Source organism: Ambystoma mexicanum, chromosome 3q, assembly GCF_040938575.1.
Source record: "Ambystoma mexicanum isolate Mex_15411 chromosome 3q, UKY_AmexF1_1, whole genome shotgun sequence".
In the NCBI taxonomy this organism is placed as follows: Eukaryota; Metazoa; Chordata; class Amphibia; order Caudata; family Ambystomatidae; genus Ambystoma; species Ambystoma mexicanum.
The window spans coordinates 760,753,303-760,776,451 of record NC_090926.1 but is presented as its reverse complement, the minus strand read 5'-3'; the positions used below and the strand labels follow the sequence as shown (position 1 = coordinate 760,776,451).

The 23,149-nt window shown below is 46.3% G+C and overlaps 1 protein-coding gene across 3 annotated transcripts in view; it reads right to left on the bottom strand.

Moving 5' to 3' along the window:
• The window catches only part of GALK1 (galactokinase 1), a 429,466-nt gene that overhangs the window by 194,145 nt on the left and 212,172 nt on the right, over positions 1-23,149 (bottom strand). For all 3 annotated transcript variants that reach the window (XM_069654753.1, XM_069654754.1, XM_069654752.1), the window contains 2 exons: positions 16,012-16,131; positions 15,620-15,755 (listed from right to left, as the gene is read on the bottom strand). In XM_069654753.1, the coding sequence (XP_069510854.1) occupies positions 15,620-15,755; positions 16,012-16,131 (256 nt within the window). The remainder of the gene's footprint in view (positions 1-15,619; positions 15,756-16,011; positions 16,132-23,149) is intronic.

Genomic DNA, 23,149 nt, shown 5'->3' with positions numbered 1-23,149 from the left:
GTGGTCATGGATAGCCCCGCAGAGGCCCGTACTGAGCCTATGGTGGGCAAGGAACTAGGAGATTTGGGCCTCAGAAAAGAACAGCTACCCTGAACAACAAGCTACTGACGCTTTCCTGAATTTGGCTCCCATGGGTCATATATTGTAGGGACATGCTTGATGCCCGACCTAAACCCAACACTTTGCGCCATTTATCCTCACTCTGAATCCCCATACGCCTGGTTAGTAACATCGCCTGACACCGAGGCGGGGGAGGGTGGCTCTCCAGCCAAACAGAGATCAAAACCAGGGCTTCCACCTTCAGAAGTATATCAAGCAATTGGGACTAAGCTTCACATCTTCATCCGAGACTGGGATTAAGCTTCTCATCTCCATCCGAGACTCATCCTTGCTGCGTGTGTTAATAGATTCCTTCCTGTGCATGTATAATGCGCTCATTCATGGCCTTGCGTTTTCCCTACTTATTTTCCCCCTCTATTAACTCAACCAAATGTCGCCTACTAACACAGCCTTCTTGTTTTTTTTGTTGCTTTAAACCCTTATATGCATCCTGTAATTTGAAACATTTCAAATAGAGTTGAGGGGAAGAAAGTGGCCTTTCTATGGTGGTCCAGTTTAGCCACAACTACACGATAGTTCTCGCCGACTCTAATATGTGTATGGATAGGATAGCAGACACATTTATAATTTCCCAGTAGACAGGCGGGAAGTATGGGGAAACGAAAAGAAGCGGCGAGCCTCCGTGCCATAAAGAAAGATTTGACAGATGTAACCACATGGCAAATTTACATTCAGGGATTAAGGCTGACTGGATATTTAAAGACTGGCTCGCCAGAACACCACATTTGAAATGATTTCATGCAGTTTCAAAAGATGTGCTGGTCTTAATTTAAGGATAGCACTCTTTACAATGGTGATGTTTTTGTATGTTTGAATGTGTGAAAGAAACCGCGTGCGAGCCTGAAGGGTGAAAAAAAAAACGGTCCATGTGAGAAAAGGGCTGAGAGCTGATTGGGCGGCAAATTAAAGAGGGTCCTGCACCATCAATTGGGCATACCATTTGATAATTTATAATGAAAATCATAGACAAGTAGGGATATAGGAAACATTTTTTTAAAGTGTCTATAGGAAAATATGACAATGCATTACTTACCGTAAAAGCATTTCTGATGGTTGTATCTGCTTAGATTCACATGCTGTGCATAGGTCCGACATCCAGTGGTCACTGCGGAGTATTGCATTTTGTTTTTCGTAGTCGAAAAGGGGACGTCGACAAGGCGTGTCTGTAACACTATCCCTATAGTGACGTGCATTGTACCCACAATCCCTCACGCGTCGAGGTCCCTCTGTTTGTATTTTTCTGCCCTGAGGGAGCCTTCTAGATGTGAGTGAGTACAGAAAAGAGAGATATAAAAGGAAGTCTATGTTCCTTCCATCCGAGCGGGGAGGAAGGGTGGGCGCATGTGAATCTAAGCAGATACAACCATCAGAAATGCTTTTACGGTAAGTAATGCATTGTCTTCTGATGTTTGTTAATCTGCTTAGAATCACATGCTGTGCATAGACTAGCGAGCAGTACCCGGAGTTGGCGGTGGGTTATGAGAAGGAACAGTAGAGAAAAGATGTCTTAATACTGCCTGTCCCACCTGGGAGTCAGATCTTGAGTGTGCATCTAGACAGTAGTGTTTTGTAAAGGTGTGCACAGAACTCCAGGTAGCCGCTTTGCAGATGGACTCAAGGGGAACATTTGCAATGAATGCTATGGATGCCCCAGTGCCTCGAGTGGAATGTGCTCCTGGCTTGAAGGGTAGTTCTCTCTTAGCAAGAGTGTAACAGAGTGATGCATTGTACAATCCATCTAGATATAGTGGACTTAGAGACTGCATCTCCTTCTCTTCCTGCTGCCACCGAGACAAAGAACTGATTAGTCTTTCTCAGTGATCTGGTTCTTTCCATGTAGAACATGACAGCTCTGCGTACATCTAGACTTTTTTCTCCCAAGTTGGAAGGGTTTTGAAAGAACGTTGGTAGTTCTATAGATTGGTTTACATGAAATTTAGAGATGAATTTTGGTGCAAACCTTGGGTGTGTGCGAAGAACCACCTTATCCTTGTGAACTGATACGAAGGGGTCTAATACAGAAAGAGCCTGTAGTTCACTTACTCTCCTAATGGAGGTGATAGCTATTAGGAAAGCAGTCTTAAGAGTGAGGTATTTAAGAGTTGCCTTGTTCGAAAGGAGTGCCCATGAGTCTAGAAAGTACCACGTTTAAGTCCCATCCGGGAGCTGGGCTAGCTATTGGGGGGTGTATTCTCTTTACCCCTTCCATGAAGGCCTTTATAACTGGTATCTTCCACCACGACACTTTAAGTTGGGAAGTGGTGTATGCAGAAAGTGCCGCTAGGTGGACTTTAATGGAATTAAACACTAGACCTGAATCCAGTAAATGCGTCAAGTACAGAATAATGTTAGTGGCAGAGCAGTCAACCGGGTTGATGTTCTTACTTCTACACCAGATGACAAATCTTTTCCACTTGCTAGAATAGCAGTGGCGAGTATTGGGTTTTCTGGCTTCCCTGAGGATGTCCATACATCTCTGAGGGAGATGTAAATGTCCAAATTCTATGATCTCAGGAGCCAGGCTGCTAAATTCATGGTCTGAGGGCATGGATGCAGTGTCCTGCCCTTGTCTTGTGACAGCATGTTGTACGGGCAAGGAAGTTTCATTGGGGGAGATAGGGACATCTCCATCAAGTGAGCGAACCATGGCTGCCGGGCCCACATTGGGGCCACTAGTATCATGGTCACCTGCTCTTGGTGCATCTTGTGCACCACCTTGTTGAGGAGGGGAGTCGAGGGAAAGGCGTAAACAAATTTCCCTGACCATTGAATCAACAGACCGTTCCCCTTGGACTGGTTCTGGGGGTACCTGGAGGCGTAACTTTGGCATTGTGAGTTCTCCAGGGTTGCGAACAGGTCTATTTCCGGGAAACCCCATTGCGTGAAGACGTTTAAGACGATGTCTTCTTGCAATTGCCATTCGTACTCTTTGGGTAGAGGGAAGTCTCTGCTGAGTTTGTCTGCTAGCAGATTGAGTTCCCCTGGTACATGTTGTGATAGTAGGAACATGTTGTGTTTGAGAGCCCATTTCCATATATTCTGGGACAGCTTGGACAGTCCTGGAGAGTGAGTGCCCCCTTGCTTGTTGAGATAGTACATGGCTGTGGTGCTGTCTGTGAGGACCATCACTGTTTTTCCTTGTAAGTGTTCCTGAAAGGCTTTCAGTGCTTTGAACACTGCTAATAGTTCCAGCAGGTTTATATGTTTGGATGCTAAGCTCGGAGTCCACACTCCGTGAGCAGTCTGATGGGATAGGTGAGCCCCCCATCCTGTAAGGGATGCGTCTGTGGTTAGAGTGGCTTCCACTGCGGGTGTGGCAAAAGTTTTCCCTAATAACAGGTTTTCCTTTGTCCACCACCGTAGCGAGAGAACCAAGGCCTGCGAGACCACCACTAAATCGTCCCATTGTCCGCTGGCCTGACACCACTGGCTGTAGAGCCACTCTTGCATTGGGCGCATGCGCAGGCGCGCGTGAGGTACCAAATAAATACATGACGCCATCATCCCTAGCAAACGCATAGCTTTGCGTACCGTAACCTATCGACCTGCCACATAATGGGGGATCTGAAACAGCATGTTTTGGACCCTCTCGTTGGAGGGGAAGACGAGGCCGTCCTTTGTTCGAATTAGAGCCCCTAGGAATTGTTTGATTTGGCTGGGGTCTAAGCTGGACTTCTTTTCGTTGATGGAGAAGCCCAGTTGGGACAAAAGGTCTACGGTCTTTTGGGTATTGGAGAAGCATGTTTCGTAAGAATCCCCTGTTATGAGCCAGTCGTCGAGGTACGGGTAAACCGGGATGGATAATCTGCGCAGGTGGGCCGCAGCCACTGCCAGTACTTTCATAAATAACCTTGGTGCAGATGCTATCCCGAAGGGTAGTACTCTGAAATGGTAGTGTTTGTTCTCTATCTTGAACCTGAGGTATTTTCTGTGCGCTGGCAACATTAAAATATGAAAGTATGCATCTTTCATGTCTAGTGTTGTCATGTAATCCCCGTGATAACAGTGGGATTACATCCTGCAAGGTTACCATACGAAACTTTTGGGGTTTGACAAAATTGTTCGCTGGACGCAGATCTAATACAGGGCGCATGGTTAAATCCTTTTTGGGTACAAGGAAGTACACTGAATAAATACCTTCTGTTACCTGCGATAGGGGGACAGCCTCTATAGCTTCTTTTTTCAGTAGCTCTTCTACTTCTTGAAGAAGAATAGTGAGGTGTTCCGGTGTCATGCGCCGGTTCCGTGGGGGTCTGAATTTTGGGGAACCGTTGAATTCGATGCAGTATCCGTGGGCTATGGTGGATAATACCCAGCAGTCTGACGTTATTCCCTCCCATGCTGAAAGGAACGATGTTAGCCGGCCCCCGACCGGTGATGCATGGGAGGGGACCTGAATCTTTGGGTCATTTGTTGGTATTGGGTGTGGGGCCTTTTGGACTGGAGCCGCGCCCTCTTCCTTTGCCACGACGTTGGCCTCTCTGACTGAACTGGGTGCTTTGGTTAGAGGGCCAGTTGGTAGCAGAGTAAAATTGTTGTTGGCTTTGCTGCTGGCGTTGGCCACGAAAGGAGCGTCTATTGCCATAGCTGCGTCCATTAGGTGGCCTAGAAATTTGGTCAAGAGTCTTGATGGTATCAAACTCCTTCTTCGCATGTTCTAGGGCCTCATCAACTGCTTTCCCAAACAGATGCGTTTGCTCTATGGGCTTATTTATTAGGGAAGCCTGGGTTTCTGGCTTAAATCCCGAATTGCGCAGCCAGACATGGCGTTTTTGAGAAGTATTCCCTGAACCAGGGAACGTCCAGCTGTCTCTGCGGCATCCAAGGGGTTCTTTACGATGCCCTGGTTTACAAGAGTTCCCTCTGATATAGTAGCCAACAGGCGTGAACGCGGGGGTTCTGGTGCGTCCTCTGCTTCGCTGCGCAGCTTGCTCCACTGTGCATCTGCGTAGCTAGCTAATAGGGAATTGTTATTCGCAATCCTAGTTGAGAAGGCGGCGGAGGTCGTGATTCTCTTCCCAAGTGCATAGAGCTTCTTGCCCTCTTTGTCAGGTGGTGCCTCACTAGTAGATAGTGGTACCCCCGCTCTCTTTCTTGCGTTAGTAACTACCAGAGAGGCCGGAATAGAATGTCCCCTGATGTACAAAGGGTCAGAAGACGAAGGGCTGAAGAGCTTTTCTATCCGAGGGTTGACCCCTCTGACTAAGGCCGGATTGGAAAGGGAAGGAGTTATTCTTCTCCTTATAGAAGCCAGGAGTGGAATGGACTGACTGACCGGGGCTTTTTCTTTAATAACTTTTTCTACAAAGTCTATGTCCGGAAGAGTCTCCCCTGTGTCTATTTCAAAATGCGCTGCTGCCTTGCGCAATAGTGCATTAAGTGAAGGCTGGTCATCTATGGGGGAGGTGTTCCCAATAGGTGAGTCCTTGGGAGGAGAAGGGTGAAAGACATCAGGGTCTGAGTGCACTGATGGAGAGTGCCATGGCTGTGAGGTAGCTGTATCTTCCTCAAAAGCTCCTGCGCTAGTGTAAGGTTCTTCCTCAAACCTCTCCTCCTCACTCTCCACCTAAACACTCCTCATCTTCCTGGAGGTATTGCTCCTCTTCAGTGAGGTCATATGCATCTGTAGAAGGGGGAAACAGCCTAGGAATCTTGACCCTAGGGTCATCCTGGGTCCATTCTCTTGGTCTTTTGGGTGTGGGTGGGTTTTGGCTACCCAAAAACCTCTCCATTTTTTCCATAAAAGAATGGAGTCTTTCCATGGTCTCATGGGGAACCCCTGAATAGTCTAGAGGGGGGAAATCAGTGTTATCACCTTCAAAACGCTTCGAACGCTCCCACAACGTCGACGAAAGGTTTCTGTCGCACTCAGAAAAGCCCTCCGGTAGTTCAGAAGTGCCTTTAGATGAATGGGGCAGTTCCTGGCTACTCTTGTGCTTTTTCGGCGTTTCTATTTCCTTGGGTGCGGTATTCGACGCCTGTTTCGTCGTCCGCTTACGTTTATCCTCGGAAACAATTCTCGCCAGACTCTCGACGACGAGTTCGTCAGTCGAGGGTTCTGGAGTCGGCGTTGCCTGCGCTGCGCGTTGTTTTTCGACGGCCACTCTATGGAGCGTTACGTCGGATGTTTTTGAGGTAGCGCCCGTGTTAGATGAAAGCCCAATCGCTGGTCGCGGCTGCGTTTGCGGGTGGGGCTTGAGACCCTTGCGGTCTGAGGTCGACGCCGGAGTGCCCTGCGTCCCCTTCGGCGCTGGTGGATCCTTCGTCCTCGATGAAGAAGAACCGTGGGTTGTGTGCTTAGGCCTATGGGGTCTGTGTGCGTCCTTGTCGCCGGGGTGTTCATCCCCATAAGCAGGGCGTGAGCCGAGCCCGTCGGGGCCGGGGACGGACGTCGAGGAGCGCGAGCGCTCCTTCTGGGGGTTAATGACTTCCGTAACGGACGTCGAGTTATCACCCTCCTCGTCACTTTCTGTAACAGCGGCAGCGGGTGAGGAAACTGACTTCGACATAGCGTAGTCCGCCCACCTCTTAACTTTCCGTTCTTTAAGTGTTCTTGGTTTCAAGAGCTTACAGGCCGCGCAGCTGTCCTCTTTATGATCGAGGGGCAAGCAACGATTACAGAGCTTGTGTTTGTCCTTCCAAGTGTATTTGCCCCTACAGCGTGGGCAAAACTTAAAAGGTGTCCTCTCCATAGCTGAGGCGATAAAAACTGGTGATAACAACCCCAAGGGAAAGATAGGGGAGAAAGAAAGACATTGTCGTTACGAGAAGATAAAAGTTCGAACCCCCACTCTCCCTACTGTATGTTGGCCGGCGAGGCCTGGCCACGTGTTCGGCAGCGCCGAGGGATCTCCTCCGTCTCTTCCTCTCCGTCGAAAAGTTGCACGGCGGAGAAACAGCTTCACAGCTAACGTCGAGGGGAGGGATCTTTACAATAAGTATATATTAAGGACCGAGGTCCGTAGTAATTGTTTTGCAATGTCTCTCTAGGAGCTCCGCGTAAGGCGACCATAAGCTGGGCTGAAAAAAACAATCCGAGGGACCTCGACGCGTGAGGGATTGTGGGTACAACGCACGTCACTATAGGGATAGTGTTACAGACATGCCTTGTCGACATCCCCTTTTCGACTACGAAAAACAAAATGCAATACTCCGCAGTGACCACTGGATGTCGGACCTATGCACAGCATGTGATTCTAAGCAGATTAACAAACATCAGAAATATATATTTTTTCTTTTTTTTTTTTTTTAGAGAGAAAAGCATATACACCTTCAATCTTCTTTCTTTTTTTTTTTTATAAAATCCATTTTGGTAAAACAGAGGCAGAAAAGGGGCTGTGTCTGGCACTTCGTCAGAAAGATAGTCATCCTTTTGACTTGCAACCGATACAGAGTGACAGATCTAGCACTAGGTTGGGAAAAGCTAGAAGTCGATCTGACCAGATAATATCGGAAAAACAACAAAGTCCTGGTCTGAGGTCCCTTAAGGTTTCTGGTGCAGGAACCTCCCCTCTTAGGAGAGGAGAGGTAATGCTTCAAGTACACAATATGCTCTGGACCATTCTCCAGAATGCACCGTTTGACGCATTTGGTGAGTGGCTTAGGAGAGGTTGACATTGAACTCCTAGAACGGTAATGAGCTTTGAGCCCAGTGGCTCGCATAAGACAGTGACCGGCCATGACTTATGACGTACTGGGAGGGTTAGCAAGCCACTTGCTGCAGAGCTCATGGAAAACTTTGTGTGTCACAGGTTGCAGAGCACAGAAAGTAAAACATTTGACAGGGTCACCAACTCAGAAATATTAGTGGTGGGCAAAATGTCTTCCAGAAATACGCATGCCTTGTGAAGAGAGGTTTTTCTGAAAAAGCAATCTCTGAGGATTGACAGCTTGCATTAAATGCATCGTTCTTTGTCGTGTAGAGGTCGGTTGGGTACACTCTTATACTGCTTCTAGAGCAGAGCAGTTTATGCACAGGACTGAAACATAATAATTTGACTGCACAAAAACAAATGGGTTGACGGATTAAAAAACAGATATGGGCCTTTTATAGAAAGGTTATTAGTGCTGCCGCAGGTGACATGTTTGGTAAAAATAAAGTGATGAATTGTGCATCCAGCTATATAGGATGCACAATTCATCATATATTGTGAATATATGATGAATTTAAAGTTGCCTTACTTGAGCTTTTCCTGAATAAATGTAAATGAATGCACTGTAGACAGCAAACTTTAAGCCATATTTTATTTATTTTGGCCCTTGGTTTATTTCAAACCTTTGCCAGTTCATGATTACAATAAATATGTTTTAAAAAAAACAAATTTCAATGTTGAATCCTTTTGTCTATGTTTCATTAATCAAAACATTGATATATAATCACAAAAAAAAATCATCTTCAAGAGTGAGAGAAGGGAAAAAGAAGAAAGAAAAATGAAGAAAGGGGAAAAGAAGAAGGGTATACACAGCAAAGACAACCAAGATAAAAAAAAATTAGGCCAACAGCATAAAAAAGAAACATCACTTATACTAACAGGGAAGCATTTCATAGTATGTCAATCCTGTTCGAGCAATAGAGCTGTTTTGAATAATTAATCCAAGAAAAGAGTTACGGCAAAAATTGCTTTAAAAATGTTCACCCCGGCACATGTCTTCAATACTTCAAGTTGGAACCTCATTTATAATAGAACTAAGATATTTGGTTCTTATGGTTCTCAGTTCAGGGCAATAGAGAGACAAGTCTGTTAGTGTTTCTCCTGGGTTTTGGCACAATCTGCAGACATCCATTCGGTTTGTACTTTGCTTTCTTGAATTAAGAACTTGATTGGTCGGTAATAGGTTCTTTCTAATGAGCATAAAAAGACTGCGATGGTGAGGGTTCAGATATTTAATCAGATATCTGGGAAGTATGTTCATGGCTTTAATATATTTATTTAGATGTTCATAAAGTTATTACAGTCCTTCCTCTGTCTCAGTTTTTATCCAGTCCCAGTGCCATAGTTTGTTAGTTACATTTCTAGTTTTAGGTCTGTTTTGTCCAAAATTGCCACACATTTTTTTAGACCAGAGATGTTGCACCCAATCCACGGAGAGTCCCTTGGTTCGTTGAAGAATACGAGAGTAATCATTTTCCAAATTCTTTATGGATAACTGATTCCTGCGTTGCTACGTTTTTAATTTTGGATCTTAATTCAACTCTGCGTGGTGAGTCGTTTATGCTCAGATTTATATTCAATTCCGAGGTATCTCATGCCTCCGACTTGATCTAGTTGTTCATTTCCAAACCGCCACAGGAACTTTTGTTGTTTTCTTTTCTCTTTTAGACTTTCAGACACCAGGACAACTGATTTTGAGGCATATATTTAAAGATCATTTGCTTCTACATATGAATGTAGGCAATTCAATTTTCTTTGAAAGCCAAGTGGCGTTTGATCTAGGATGATGGGATCGTCGGTGTATAGTATCCACCCCACCGGCATTCGATTTAGTTTCGGGGGGGGGAAGGAGTCTTCAACCACCATTGCCTGTTACAAGTCTAAAATAAACAAGTTGAGTAATTCGACCGCCAATGGGCAGCCTTGTTTCAAGCCACAAAGAGTCGGTATCTTTGTCGTCACTAAACCATCCCGGTTTAGACAAATATGTACGGAGGTGTCCGATGGTACGGGTCTAGGATATGAGCTGGGCAACCCCAATCTGTCCTCTTTTTCCACGAGAGCTCTCCGTTTACAATATCTAAGGCTTGTGCAAGATCAACAGAAGCGATATAGATTCTCCTTCCATTCTTCATAGCTCTGAGTTTTAGGGTATTCAGTATGAACAGGTTCAAGCAGCAACCTACTCCTTTGACAAAGCGTTTCTCTTTGATCGAAGTGGTTTACATTTTTTTACCCAATCTCGTAATTTGAGCAGAATTAAGGCGGCAAAGATCTTTCCAAGAACGCCAAAAGGACGATTGGTCAATAATTTGTTGGATCCATCCCGTTGCCTTTTAAAAAAAACAATAGGTATTATAATAGCAGTTTTCCATGATTCAGGGATCTTCCTTTGGGTCAGGATCTCGTTGAATAATGGCATGCATAATTCAGCCCACTCATCAGGGCTTTTTTAAGGATGCAAATTTGAGAGGCCATCAGGGCCCGGGGCGCGGGAATTACTGGCTCTACTAATTATGTCTTTGATCTCTTCTTTTTCCAGGGTCAGGGACCATGTTGATGTATGCCATAGAGGGGTCAATGTCGCAACTCCTGATGTTTTCCCGTAGAGTGTGCCGAAGAACCATATCCACTCGTCTTCTTGTACTGCATTACATTTGGAAGATCTCTGTTTCTCTCCCGTTTCATTTAGCAGTAGCCAGAAGCATCTCGAGTCAATGGATACTAATATTTCCATCATGTGCTCGGCGTCGTGCTGTAGCATACGCTCTTGTGGCTGAATAACCAGTTTTTATACTGTTTACAGTTTCTTTCTCCACTTGATCTGTAATGGTCCTTGTACAGAGCCCAATTTCCTGATTTATTGGTTCAGTTGGCGTTTCCTTTGCACCACTTCTTCCTCATATGCGTGTTTAGAATTAGATTGTGTTTTTCGTTCATAGGGCCTTGTCACAATGAAATCGCTAAATACAGGAGCATAATTAGGTCCAATGCTCAGCTTCTTTTTAAGCGCACGTTTGTAGTTTTAAATGATTGGCCATACGTTCCGAGGTATTAAGTGTAGTCTATTTCTACCTGGGCCAACCACTAACTGGTGGTTCCATGTAGTCACATTAGTCATGATCATTGTGATCCATTTTGATCACAACTAAAGATTTGACATGGGGGGGGGGGGGGTGGACATTTGCTGATGCAAAAAAGTAATCCAGAATAGATGCTTGTTCTCCTCGCCTCCTTGTAGGGGCCGCAGGTATGTCTCCAATGGTTTGACGATTCAGAAAGTGGATATTTCGTTCATCGAGTTCCATTTTCCACTACTTGACTTTCAAATTTTCCATATCTGTTTTGACTCCAATCTGAACATTCAGGTTGTATAGCTCCTTTCCTATAAAGTTAATGTTTAAATCTCTGCATAGAATTAGCTTGGGCTCAGTATATTGGGTTTTACAGTCGTCAATCAGTGTCATGACTTCGTCTATGAAGCATTGTGTCTTCCAGGCCACAGGGTTCCCATACAGTTCGACGACTGCCAAACAATCAGGAGTTGAATCATCATTTTTCTTTTGTTCTAAAACCATTAATTGTATATGACAGTTGGGGTTTCGAACATAAACCACGTTTAAGCCCAGGCCAATTTATGGCAATATCATTAGGCCTGCAATCGGTCTCCGTTTCAAACCTTTTTGTGCCGGGTTTAAGAAGAGAGAGTAACCATCTATCACGGGGGGGCAGGTGGGGAGAAAGATAGTCAAGTCTCCTGGAGAAAAAGAATATCGTACTGTGTTAAGTCAGACTTTACATTATTGAACAGATGACTGAACCCTCTGGTGTGCCAGCTGGCAATTGTAATAAAATTCATCTACAGGTTTTTTTGGCTGTTATTGTTCCTTATTTAAGTTTAAAGTCTTGGCTATCCATCCCCAGGTCCCCATCATCAAGATTCGTGTGTTTGGTTTCAGGCAATATTATTTCTCTTTTTTAGTCGAATTGACTGTTAATCATTATCGTGAATGACGTGCTTCTCCCTTTTAGAATCCCCTTCAACGTCATGCACCAAATCATTTATTTTTGGTAGCAAAAAGCCAGCAATGCCACATTTTCTTAAAGTTCTGTCAATTACAGTATGGTCCATCTGGTTGGTACCGGCAGGAGCTGCCTTAGACCTTTGTGGCTCACAGTCTTCAAGTGTAGGGTCTGTTGTATCAAACCCAAAAAGGCCAAAATGACTCTGCTGATTCTAGGAGTAATGAGTGTATGATCTTAGAATCGATGCGCATACTTACGAAGTCAAACTGATTAAGTATTGGAAACTCAATTGCTGAGATGTCGCTCGATTCTAGGTTTTGCAGCTTAGGGATGTGTTGAAATAATCAAAACATATTTGAACGATTCGGCATTAACCCGTCGTCCACAGAGAGCATTCTCTCCAAGATGATTTTTGACTTCCCAACGTTACATTTTTCCAGTAGTCCATTTCTTTGCTGGTCTCGATTATAAGAGTTCACAGGCTTAGGATCAACTCAATCTTTACTCTTGTGTGTATCATAAGGGGCTTAGAAATCTCTAGCCAGTGATACTCGTGAAGCTTCCTGGAATTCTATCAAACCTTTGATTCAGCTGATTTTCTTGCATGTTGGTTCCCTTCTTATCTTTCACGTTATCCCCCCTTTTCATTGGGGTTTCTTCCCGGCGGCTTTCTATAGTTAAAGTTTCAGAGCTTCTTTTGTCTTTAAATGCAGCAAGTGTCCTTAGGCGCCTTTCCTCCAGGGTCATGAATTTCAGTTGTTGTATCTCTAAGAGTGAGGTATGAACAGTGCTTCCTGTCACTGATGTTTCAATTCTATCCCCAAGGTGCATTGCCAATTTCAATTAATTCAGGGATGTCAAGGGTACAGCAATATGTGTAAGTTCCTCATCTTCCTTGTCACAGAATGAGATTTCTTGAATCTCCAGGTCCTTGTTCTGGTGTTTATCATCTCCATTTAGGAGTCTTTTTGGTTGTTCACTCATTTCAAGTTGCGTGAAATCCGTTGCTACTACCACATTGGTGAGGCATTTCTTAGTGTTACTACTCTTGATTTCTGATTGAATCAATTCTCCTTCAGGTTAGGATTCTTTTAGATTGCGGATGAATACACAAGACTCATTTACTTTTGACACATTCTTGGAAGGGATGCATTTTATTTTTTTTTTATTTGTTGCTGTTGTGAACGCGTGTTTTTCCTGCAGATTTGCTTCTTTTTCTTCCGGGAGTAAAATATTTCATAATTGTTATTACTATTATCATAGGTTTCTATTGTCTGTTCGTTACTCAAATCGATGACTGTTGTCAATGCTTGATCAGGCTGGGAGTTCAAACATGGTACTTTGGTTTTTGATTTATTAGCTGTTTCAATGTTGGAGGCATCCGCCTTTTCCCGACTTCACAGCTAACAACGTTTCTTCTTTTGAAGTTTGCCCTAGTTCGCTCTAGTTCACTCTAGTTCGCCAGCCAATGACTTGGAGGCTCCGACTCTTGAGCTTTTTCAATGCCTTGCACTTCTCCTTGATAGACATTTGGGGTGGTGAGTATTGGCGGAGGAGTAAGAATTTTGCTAGCTTTAATCAGGACTGAGGCATTAAGAGGAACTCTTTTCACTGTTACTTTCCCCCCATTTCAAGATTTCTTTCGCCACGTCTAGTTGCACTTTTTTGTCTGCTTCTACCTCTATCATATGATCACATAGTAGTTTCTGAAGGAGTCCTTCTGTTTCTGTTTCAGGATCCAGCCTTTGCTGAATATGAATTATGAAAGCTTCTATATGAATCCATTTTGTGTGCGTCATAGCCAACAATGTGGCTTGATATTTATAGTTCTCGCTGATGAATTCATACAATTTCATAAATGGTGCCAATTATATTGCCAAGGCTGACATAAGACTGTATTGTGTTTGAAAACTCATCTTGTCATGTTGTTGGTGGCGTGAGGTCTTGCGTCTTCTCTTATACTTGTCTCTTCCTAAACTGGGATTATTTGGTCGAATGCCAGATGATTCGACAGAGGAATCAGCATCTGTGGTTGTCCGAGATATAGAACCTGCTGAATCTTCATTTATTGCATACTGCATTGCTCTACAAATGCATTAAGATTCTTTATAATTTCTGCTTTACCTCGAAGGCTTGTCTTTCTTGAGCTTTGGTTAAGTTTCAAGTTTGAGTTGGATGGAATGTGATCCTCAGTGGAATTTTCTACGGACTACCTGGCCAGGAAAATATGTTTGATTCCTCATGACACTGGTGGAATCACAGGGCGTGATATTTTCAGGACTTTGAGAGTTATAGTTCAACTGCACTATGCTTTCACTCTGCATATCAAGAACTTGTTGATCCTTAGGACGAAGGGAGATTTACGAGAATGGGATGCATCTTAATTGGGAGGCAGACATCCATCTTTGAGGGCTTGCCTCACCCTCCCCTCCTCTACCACCCCTACTTAATATGTTCAAGGAGCCCTCCTTAACGCAAGAAGTTGTTGTTTCAGCTGGGGGTTCTCTTCTCACATCTTAAGACCCGTCTCTGGTGTGGGTTGGTGAATGCTCCCGAACTAGTCTGTTTGTTGTATTTGATGGGTTCATTATGTCAGCTGTGGTAATCAAAGTCGAAAATTGTTCTAGGCCAGGGGGTCATTATAAGGATCTGCCCAGGCTTTAGCTCCAATGAGTCGTCTTTTGCTCTCTTTTCTGCCCAGATGAGGGCACTGGGGACTCGGGACTACGTCAGATATGTCAATATTTCGGTCTATGGACATTTCACTACGCATTTCCTGACATTCCACTCTTTCTTCGCATCGCTTTCTTTGGGTAAGGCATCTACCGGCTCATCCCGCACTTCTAAATATGTAGTTAATTCAGGCTCGTCATTAAGATCATCAGCCTGCTCCGCTATACGCACGAGGGATAGCAGAGGAGGCAGAAGAGGTGTGGAAGAAGGGAACAGAAGCAGGGAGGGGGGCTTGACAGTGGGATCGCTTGAGGTAACTTGCTCCATTGCAGCGTTCATAGACGCTGCAGAATTCAAATCAGGGAGAAGGGATGCAGATTCACTGTTATGGGCTTCCACCTTCTTTCTATGCCGTTTTACACATGAATCAAGGGGAGAGTTATATGTTGCTGCCGATAAAGTAGACCGCAGGCAGAGAGAACGTTCAAACAGCATAGGAAGAGCACTTTTACTTTGATGCAATTTTGTAGTAGCACCGCTGCCCGCACTGGGCGGCACCGGGCTTCTAACACACTGGGTTTCATGCACTTCATGCATTGTCATTATCAGAGTTTTTTCTGCATATTAAAATACCAATTTAGGTGCAATGATCAACGTTTTAGATTGATTGTTGGTGTTCATTAAATCGCTGTACCTGGGCTGGAGAAATGCTTGGCTTCTTGTCTGTTGTGCTGCACTCGCACTGGGGTTCATTATGCCTCTACTCCTCAGCAGATGAGTGGATACAAATTGGATACAAATTGATGTTCTACGAGGCTCCTCCGACTCCACGGACAGCATGGCAGCCACTCTGCGCTGCTCTGCGTGTGGATGGTGTTTTTGAAGGAAAACTGCCTCTGACAGCAACCAGGAAAGAAAGACCAAATGGGCTGCAGCACACCAGCACAGACAGCCACTGTTCACCACTCCGCTATCCCATATTTAGCCTGCGACTGGAAGCCAAGTTCCTTTGGGCTTAGGTTGTGGTTTGCAATCAGGGCGGTGCAACACTGCTGCTGGAAAACTGAAAACTAGGTAAGCACTGCATGCGCTATTGTCACAAAGACTGTATAAAGTGTTATGGAGAGATCTCAAATACCATACCCGACCTGCAGTCTATGAGCAAGGCGTGGCCCTCCTTCCCCATCACAGAGATGAACTGGTCCATGATGCCACAGGGCATGCCTGCAAATGTGTGCTCTGCCTTTTGACACGCCATGGCCTTGGACACCTGATCACCATCATCTGGAGTGCAAAGAGGGGGGAAAAAGGAAAAAAGTTGAATTTAGAACGGGCCAGTTCATGCCAATTGATTAAAACTCTGTTCTAACGGCTGGTCAGAAATCGGAAGAAATCCTGGTGGACTGTTGCCCTTGGAAGGCTTGTGGTTCTGAGAAAGGAGGTTGTGACTGGCATATCACCCTCTGTGCCACAATTGTGCCCATCTTTCAGAGCCACAAGCCTGACATGGCAGGGACTCTTTCCCAGCCATAGACTTCACCTGGACAGAGCTGCTGCAGGAAAGTGTAAGCTGCGACCTCCAGCGAGGCAGAGCTGGACAGGCCTCCACCCAATGGGACATCACTGGAAATAACTGCATTGAAGCCAGGCACGGGTCCAGCTGCGGAAGACAAAAGAACGGGTTACTCAAAAGATCGGCTAGGAAGCATTTCAAAGAGGGGCATGCCAGTGGCTATTCCCTGTGGCCACTTCACAAGAGTTACAATATCAGCCTCTGTAAAAAGGGCCAGACCCACAGCACAGCTCACCAAATTAGAATTGCGGACCCCCAAAGACCAACAATTCTTGTCTGCACATATAAGTTCCCACACCAGGGAAGCTAATAATTGAGTTAGTCAAGTTCCAATAAAAAAAATGTAAACTAAAAAAAAACACTAAGCAACTCTGGAAGAAGTAGGGAGAATATGGAAGGGTGGATTGAGTTTTAGTCACAGACAGTGACAATAGGTTTAGAGGGGTTAGAGGAATCCCGATTCATTAACTGTGCCTGTTAAGAGTGATTTTTCCAAAGCCAGCTAAATCTGTATGCACAATTTTCATAACTTTCATATTTTATCTACTACAGTGAAAACATGTTTGATTATTTGTGGTTTTCAATAGCGGAGGGGATTCCAGAGATCCAATATTGTAGATACAATTTATGAACTGAAGTTACACACTGTATTTTTCACATGTAAATGGGGTATACAGATTTAGAGAAGTTTTGTAAAATGTACAGTTTGTGATTTTTAAATAATACTGATGATATATTTTATTTATATCGTGCTCATACACAAGAGTTTCAGAGCACGAAAAATTGAATAAATATATTTAAGAATACCTAAGTATATTTTCGAGTTTAAATGTTGACAACAATAGTAGTAATCGAGGGAAGACCAAGATTTTCTTTCGGTTTCTTTTCACAGCTTCCATTAGTGTATTGATGACTTATGCCCCGCAATAGCTGCGGTGGTACAATAGCTGGAGGCCCTAAATATTCTTGAAGCTTGGTCTAACGCTATCCCACGATTCAGCAAGTACCCACGGTGTAAGTAAGCCCAAGGAGGAAGCCTCCCGCAGTGAGAACCCAGGACGCAATAAACACAGCAGCACCACGGCAGCAACAGGAGCACTCTGCAGGAGTCGGATCAAAGGGAAGCGGGAAGATACAGCCAGTAGGCAAGAAAATGCTCCACCAACGGAGGCAACGGCTAAACACAGTCCAAGAGCTCTAAAAAGCTATTCAAATTTAATTTCAAGTCCAGGAAGACCCCTACCTCTAGGCAATTGGGCCAGGGTATGTTGCCGGGGGTGGAACACTGCAAGTGAGCTAGAGATCAGTAAGCACAATCAGTCCAAACAGCAAAGAAGACTAGAGGAACTCAAGTAAAGGGATTCCACCAGTCAGGAGAAGCAAGGATAAAAAAGGACACATGAGCCAGCGACCAGTAAAGTATAGATAAACCTGGATTCTTAGCAGGAATCTTCCACAGTTTCAGGTTACAATACAAAACATCCCCAAGGTGTACCCACAGACATCTACGGCCAGGCCCAGCCAGTCCACCAATCACATTCCAGCCAGCACACAAAGGCTTTATAAACCATCAATGGCATAGGCAATCTCAAACAGGATGTAGTTTAGGAAGTTGGAGCAATAGTCTACACCAGTTTAAGCCACAACGGAGGCTGCATGGTTGCCCTCAAGGTGAGCCCTTGTCAGCAAAATGGCCATTTTAGGTCTTTGTCAGTGATCTCAGCTGCCTTCACTATGACAGTACACTAGAAGTAAGTCCACAAAACAAAATGGCTGGCAGTGGTGAACCTAAAGTACATGTGTACCCTTACGTCTACCATACAAGTGTATTGGCCTACCAAAGCAGTAGAAAGGGCTACACGTATAGTGAGCCAAAACTGAATTACAGCTGCCACCAGCCTATCCAACAACACAATTACAAGGAGAAAGAATCACGCTGGGACCTGAATAGGCGGTTTTAAAAAACACTCAGCCCTGGTAGTCATAAGGGGTACGAGGGGCAGTAAAAAAAACCTGAACAGGGGTTGCAATGACAGGGGACTTTAGTAGAAGTTTCTCCAGTCACAAAAATAAAGTAAAAGCATGCAAGCCAGCAAAATGTTTGGGGAACATACAAGGTTATGGGCAAGTACCCCAAGATTATCCATCGGTCAGAGACAGCTGTACTGAGAACGAGAGGTAGGTCTCAGCCACATGCAATGAGATATGGCCTCACTCGCCCCTTGGTCGATCAGGCTATCTAGGGGCATGATAAAGCAACGAAAATAGAATTCCAAGGACTTTTTTTCTATAGAAAAAAATAGGAATAAAAGGTTTCCATTGGTAGATTGTGATACGCGAGGTTAGGGAACTACATGTGTGAGTATTTTCTTAATTTCTATATTAGTTTTTACTGATGTGCCGAGAAACGCTATAGTGAGCAGTCCGTTGTGCACATTAGTTTGATGTTTTAGGAGAGTGACAGTTGACACGGACAGTGCACCGTTTGGTTAGCAGATAGTTTTTTTTTTTTTTTTTTTTTTAAACTTTTATTTTTATTGGCAGAGGTTCACAGGGTACAAACATCGGAACAACAAGCATATGAATCGAGTGGCTCGTAGAGCCGTCAATGGGCCACAATAACATCTTTACAACAATGACTGCAATATTGTACAAACAAAAGAGGAGGCTGGATAAGATCACAATGCATGGGTGGGTGCCAGGGATGGACAAGACCCCGTTGTGGCATCAGACAGGTTATTGAGATATGTGGTGAATTCACTCCAAATGTTCTTAGGACGAGAACGAGCAGGCAGCGTAGCCAGATAGTCCTCCTCGCAGTTCCTTGACCATGTGAGCATGCCCAACCATCTCTGAGGGGTCGGGGGAGAGGAACATCGCCAGGCCTGAAGTATACACTTCTTGGCAACCATGCAACTTATGTCTAGAAACTTTTTCAGGCGTTTAGTTTCCTCGGTGCCCCAAACCCCAAATAGAACTGCCAGAGGGTCGGGATCGACAGTGGTTTCAGTTACCGCACTAAGTGTGTTCATGACCCCTCCCCAGAAATCGGACAGCTTGTGACAGGACCAGAACATATGGAGGTGATCAGCATCTGTGGCCTTGCAACGAGGGCAAAGGCGCACCTCGGAGCGAGCAAACCCAGAAGTCCTGTGCGGTGTGTAGTATAGCCTGTTGAGGAGTTTATACTGCATGGCCCGAAAGCGAAAGTTGAAGGAGACTCTTTTGGTGTGGAGGCACATGCCATCCCATAACCCATCCGGTATCTCTAGACCCAACTCATCAGCCCATTTGTTGCGCGCCCCAAGGATCGGGGCAGGGGAGGCAACCTGCAGGATGTGATACAGTGATGAGACAACCCCCCGTGCCCCGCCCGAATTGGCAATGTACGCTAAAGCAGGGTCGTCTGGGGGTTCGTTTGGGAAGGAGGGCCACATAGTGCGGAACGAAGCACGAAGCCTGAAGTATTGAAGGGTCTCTAAGGGAGATTTGGTATGACCCGGCCTCCACGTCCGGGGATCTATAAATTTGCCCTCTGGGTAGAAGTCAGATAGTGCCCTATATCCCAAAGCCTCCCAGTGGCGGGTCAAGGCCACATCGTGCGTGGGTTCCAGGCCCGGGAAGGCCCACACAGGCAGCCACTTGTAATACGGAGAAGTCCCAGGCGACGGGCTTAGTATGTGTGACCAGGCGAATAATGTCGCGGCTAAGGGGTCAATGGGGGAGTCCGGTGCGTAGTGTCGGTGCAGCACTAGGGTCATCAGATTAATACCCGAGGATGCCAGCCGTTCCAGCTTGACGTGAGGGCGTCCCGGGGCGCCAGGGTACCAGTGGGTGGCATACTGGGCTTGGGCCGCGAACCAATATGTAGCCAGGTCAGGGGCAGCCATGCCCCCCCGCCTGTACGAGAGTGCCATGTCAGTCCACTTTTTGCGCACCGCACCAGAGTGCCAGAGGAACTGTGCGCAGAGTGTGTGAAGCTTAGTGAAGTATGCCCTCCCAGGCCACAGGGGCACATTACTAAAGGTGTAAAGGAGCTTGGGGAGGAGGATCATTTTGATCAGGGACAGTCTACCCGCAAAGGACAATGGGAGAGTGCGCCATCGTGAAATTTTTTCTTCAGGAGTCCGCGCTACAGCGGAGTAATTATCGGTGAGTAGGGTGGGTTTAGTGAGGGATACATGTACTCCCAGGTATTTAATACCGTTAGGGGCCCAGCGCAGAGGATATTCAGAAGCAGGGTGTGTAGTAATTTTCGTAAGCGGGAAGATCTCCGACTTGGAGTAATTGATCGTAAAGCCGGAATGTGTACCAATGCGAGTGATGTCTCTCAGTATGGGGTTGAGATGGGTAGCGGGATCCCTGATGTAAAGTAGGACATCATCTGCATATAGGGATATGATTTCAGGCTCCTCTATTAATCTTATACCTTTGCGAGAATGTCTCGAGCGCACATAGTCCGCCATCGGTTCAATCGCCAGTGCGAAGAGAATCGGCGAGAAGGGGCAGCCCTGCCGGGTGCCTCTGAAAAGCGTGAAGATCTCAGATGTAAGAGAGTTAACACGAACCCGCGCCACGGGGGAGGTGTACAAAAGTCTGATGAATCCTATCATGTTTGGACCAACACCCATTATCTCGAGGACCAGCCACATATACTTCCAAGAGACCATGTCAAAGGCCTTCTGGGCGTCTAACGTAACCGCCACAGCCTGGGCATCCTGGTCTATGCGGGACATGACATTAAACAGTCTCCTGATATTGTGGGAGGTGGACCTGCCCGGGACGAAGCCCGCCTGGTCCTCATGCACAAGGTGCGTCATTATCGGCAAGAAACGGTTGGCAATAATTTTAGCGAAGATCTTTGTGTCCAGGTTCATGAGAGAGAGGGGTCTATATGACCCACATTCGTCTTCCGGCTTGCCCGGTTTGAGCAACACCGTGATTACCGCTTCACGCATGGAGGGGGGAAGGATGGAGGTTTGTAGCGCCTCGTTCCATACCTCGAACAGACGAGGGGCCAGGACGGCAATGTGTTCCTGATAAAAGTCGGCGGTGAGGCCGTCAGGGCCAGGCACCTTGCCTTTGGGCAAGTCGGAGATGGACGCTACTATCTCGTCTAATGTAATCGGGGAGTCTAACTGGTCCCTAGTCTGTTGGGAAATCTCTGTGGTAGGAGTTTGCCCGAGGAGTTCGCGCATATGTTGCTCGGCGTGTTCTGCGGGCTGGGAATAGAGGGAGCTGTAAAACTCAGTGAATGTCTCTAGTATTTTCGGGTCCGCCCATTGCACGTCCCCATTCCGATCCTTGATGAAGGAGACCTGTGTACGGCCCAATTCCCCCCTAGCCAGGGTCGCAAGCGTTTTCCCAGGTCTATCGCCCTCCCCATATCTCCTGGCGGCCTGTGGGCGACTGAAATAACGGACTTCGGAGGTGGCCAGTGTATTATATACTTGAAGTTCGTCAGAAATCTGGGCAAGAATGGAGGTGTCAGAGCCGGTAGTGGCGCGTTGCTCAAGTTGTTTCAATTTGGCCTCAGATTGCCCCAGGGCAGTTCTAATGGCCTTCAGCACCCCGGCCTCCCGGGAGATGGACATGCCCCTTATATATACTTTGAAGGCCTCCCACCTAACCGCTGCGGTCGTGTCCTGGAGAGAGTTAAGTTCGAAGAACGACTCGATATCCGCTAGTATTTCGGCCTTAAACACGATGTCCTTTAGGGCCTCGGATTTAAAACGCCAAGTGCTGACCGTTGGAGCAGTAGTGCCTAATTTCAGGGACAATGTGATTGGGGCGTGGTCCGAGAGCGTGCGGGCCAAAATGCCCGCGCCCTCCACTCCGCCCATTACCTCACCGGAAACAAGAAACAGATCTATCCTGGACGAGCTGTCGTGTACAGACGAGTAATAGGTATATTCGCGTTTCTGCGGGTGGAGAGTCCTCCAGGCGTCACAAATGTTGAGGGATTTCATGTGACCCCGTAGCATGCGCGCCGCGCGGGAGACTGCCCTAGGAGTCGTGGATGTTCTGTCCAAGACAGTGTCCAATATCAGGTTTAGGTCTCCTCCCCATATAATGTGCACTCCCACATAACCCAGAAGTATGGTGGCTATTGCGTCAAAGAATTCCGGTGAGTCCACATTGGGGCAGTAAGTGTTGACGAGCAGGTATTCCCTATTGACCAATGTACAGTGTAATATAACGTAGCGACCTTCGGGGTCGATGTAGCTTTTATGAAGTCCAAACTTAATTGATTTGTGGATAAGCGTGAGAACCCCCCTGGACTGCGTGGAGTAGGAAGTGAAAAATCTGGCGGGACCCCAGGATGGGGCAAATGCCCTTGGTATCAGACCATTGGAGTGTGTCTCCTGCAATAGCAGGATCCTAGAGTTATGCCTGTTGGCATACGCCATGATCTTGCGCGCTTTGGTATGGTTGCTAAATCCTCGAACATTCCAGGACATTATGACAGTAGGCATTTTAATCGTAGCCATATTCAACCGCAGTATTCATCCTCAGTGAACATCCCAACCCAAGTGGCAATGTGGGCCTCCGTAGTTAAAACAGCATGCGCGCTTGCGCCCCGCCAGCATGCGCCCAGCGAAACCTCGTGTGCCTTTTGAGAAAACAACCCCCTTCCCACCCCCCACCCGCACCACTAACCGTGAATCAGCAGTGTACCCATCACCCACCCTTAGCCGCCCGACATTAGGCCAACCACAACCTGGCCAGAACCCCCCAAGGGCCCAACAGGGGCCAACCCATAACAACAGAACAGAGAAAAACAGTGCAATCGCAATGGGGTGCGCCGTTGCCACGCACTAGCACGCCTAGAGCCAGCGGCTCTGTTACCAAACAAACAGTATCAGTGGACTCCCAGCGCGAGTCCCCGCCCACAAGCGGAAATGTGGGGACCACACGCAAGCCCCTGCGGCCCCGCAGCCACCAGACCAGTGTCAACAAACGATTAGCATCTACCCCATGTGTCCCCTGAGTGGGGAACTGGAGCGGTCTTAATGAAGTGGGGGTCTCGCAGTAGTGCCGCTTAGGGAGGAAAACATGACAGTTGGGCAGCTAAACCTCACAATGTTGGACCCATGTACAGCGG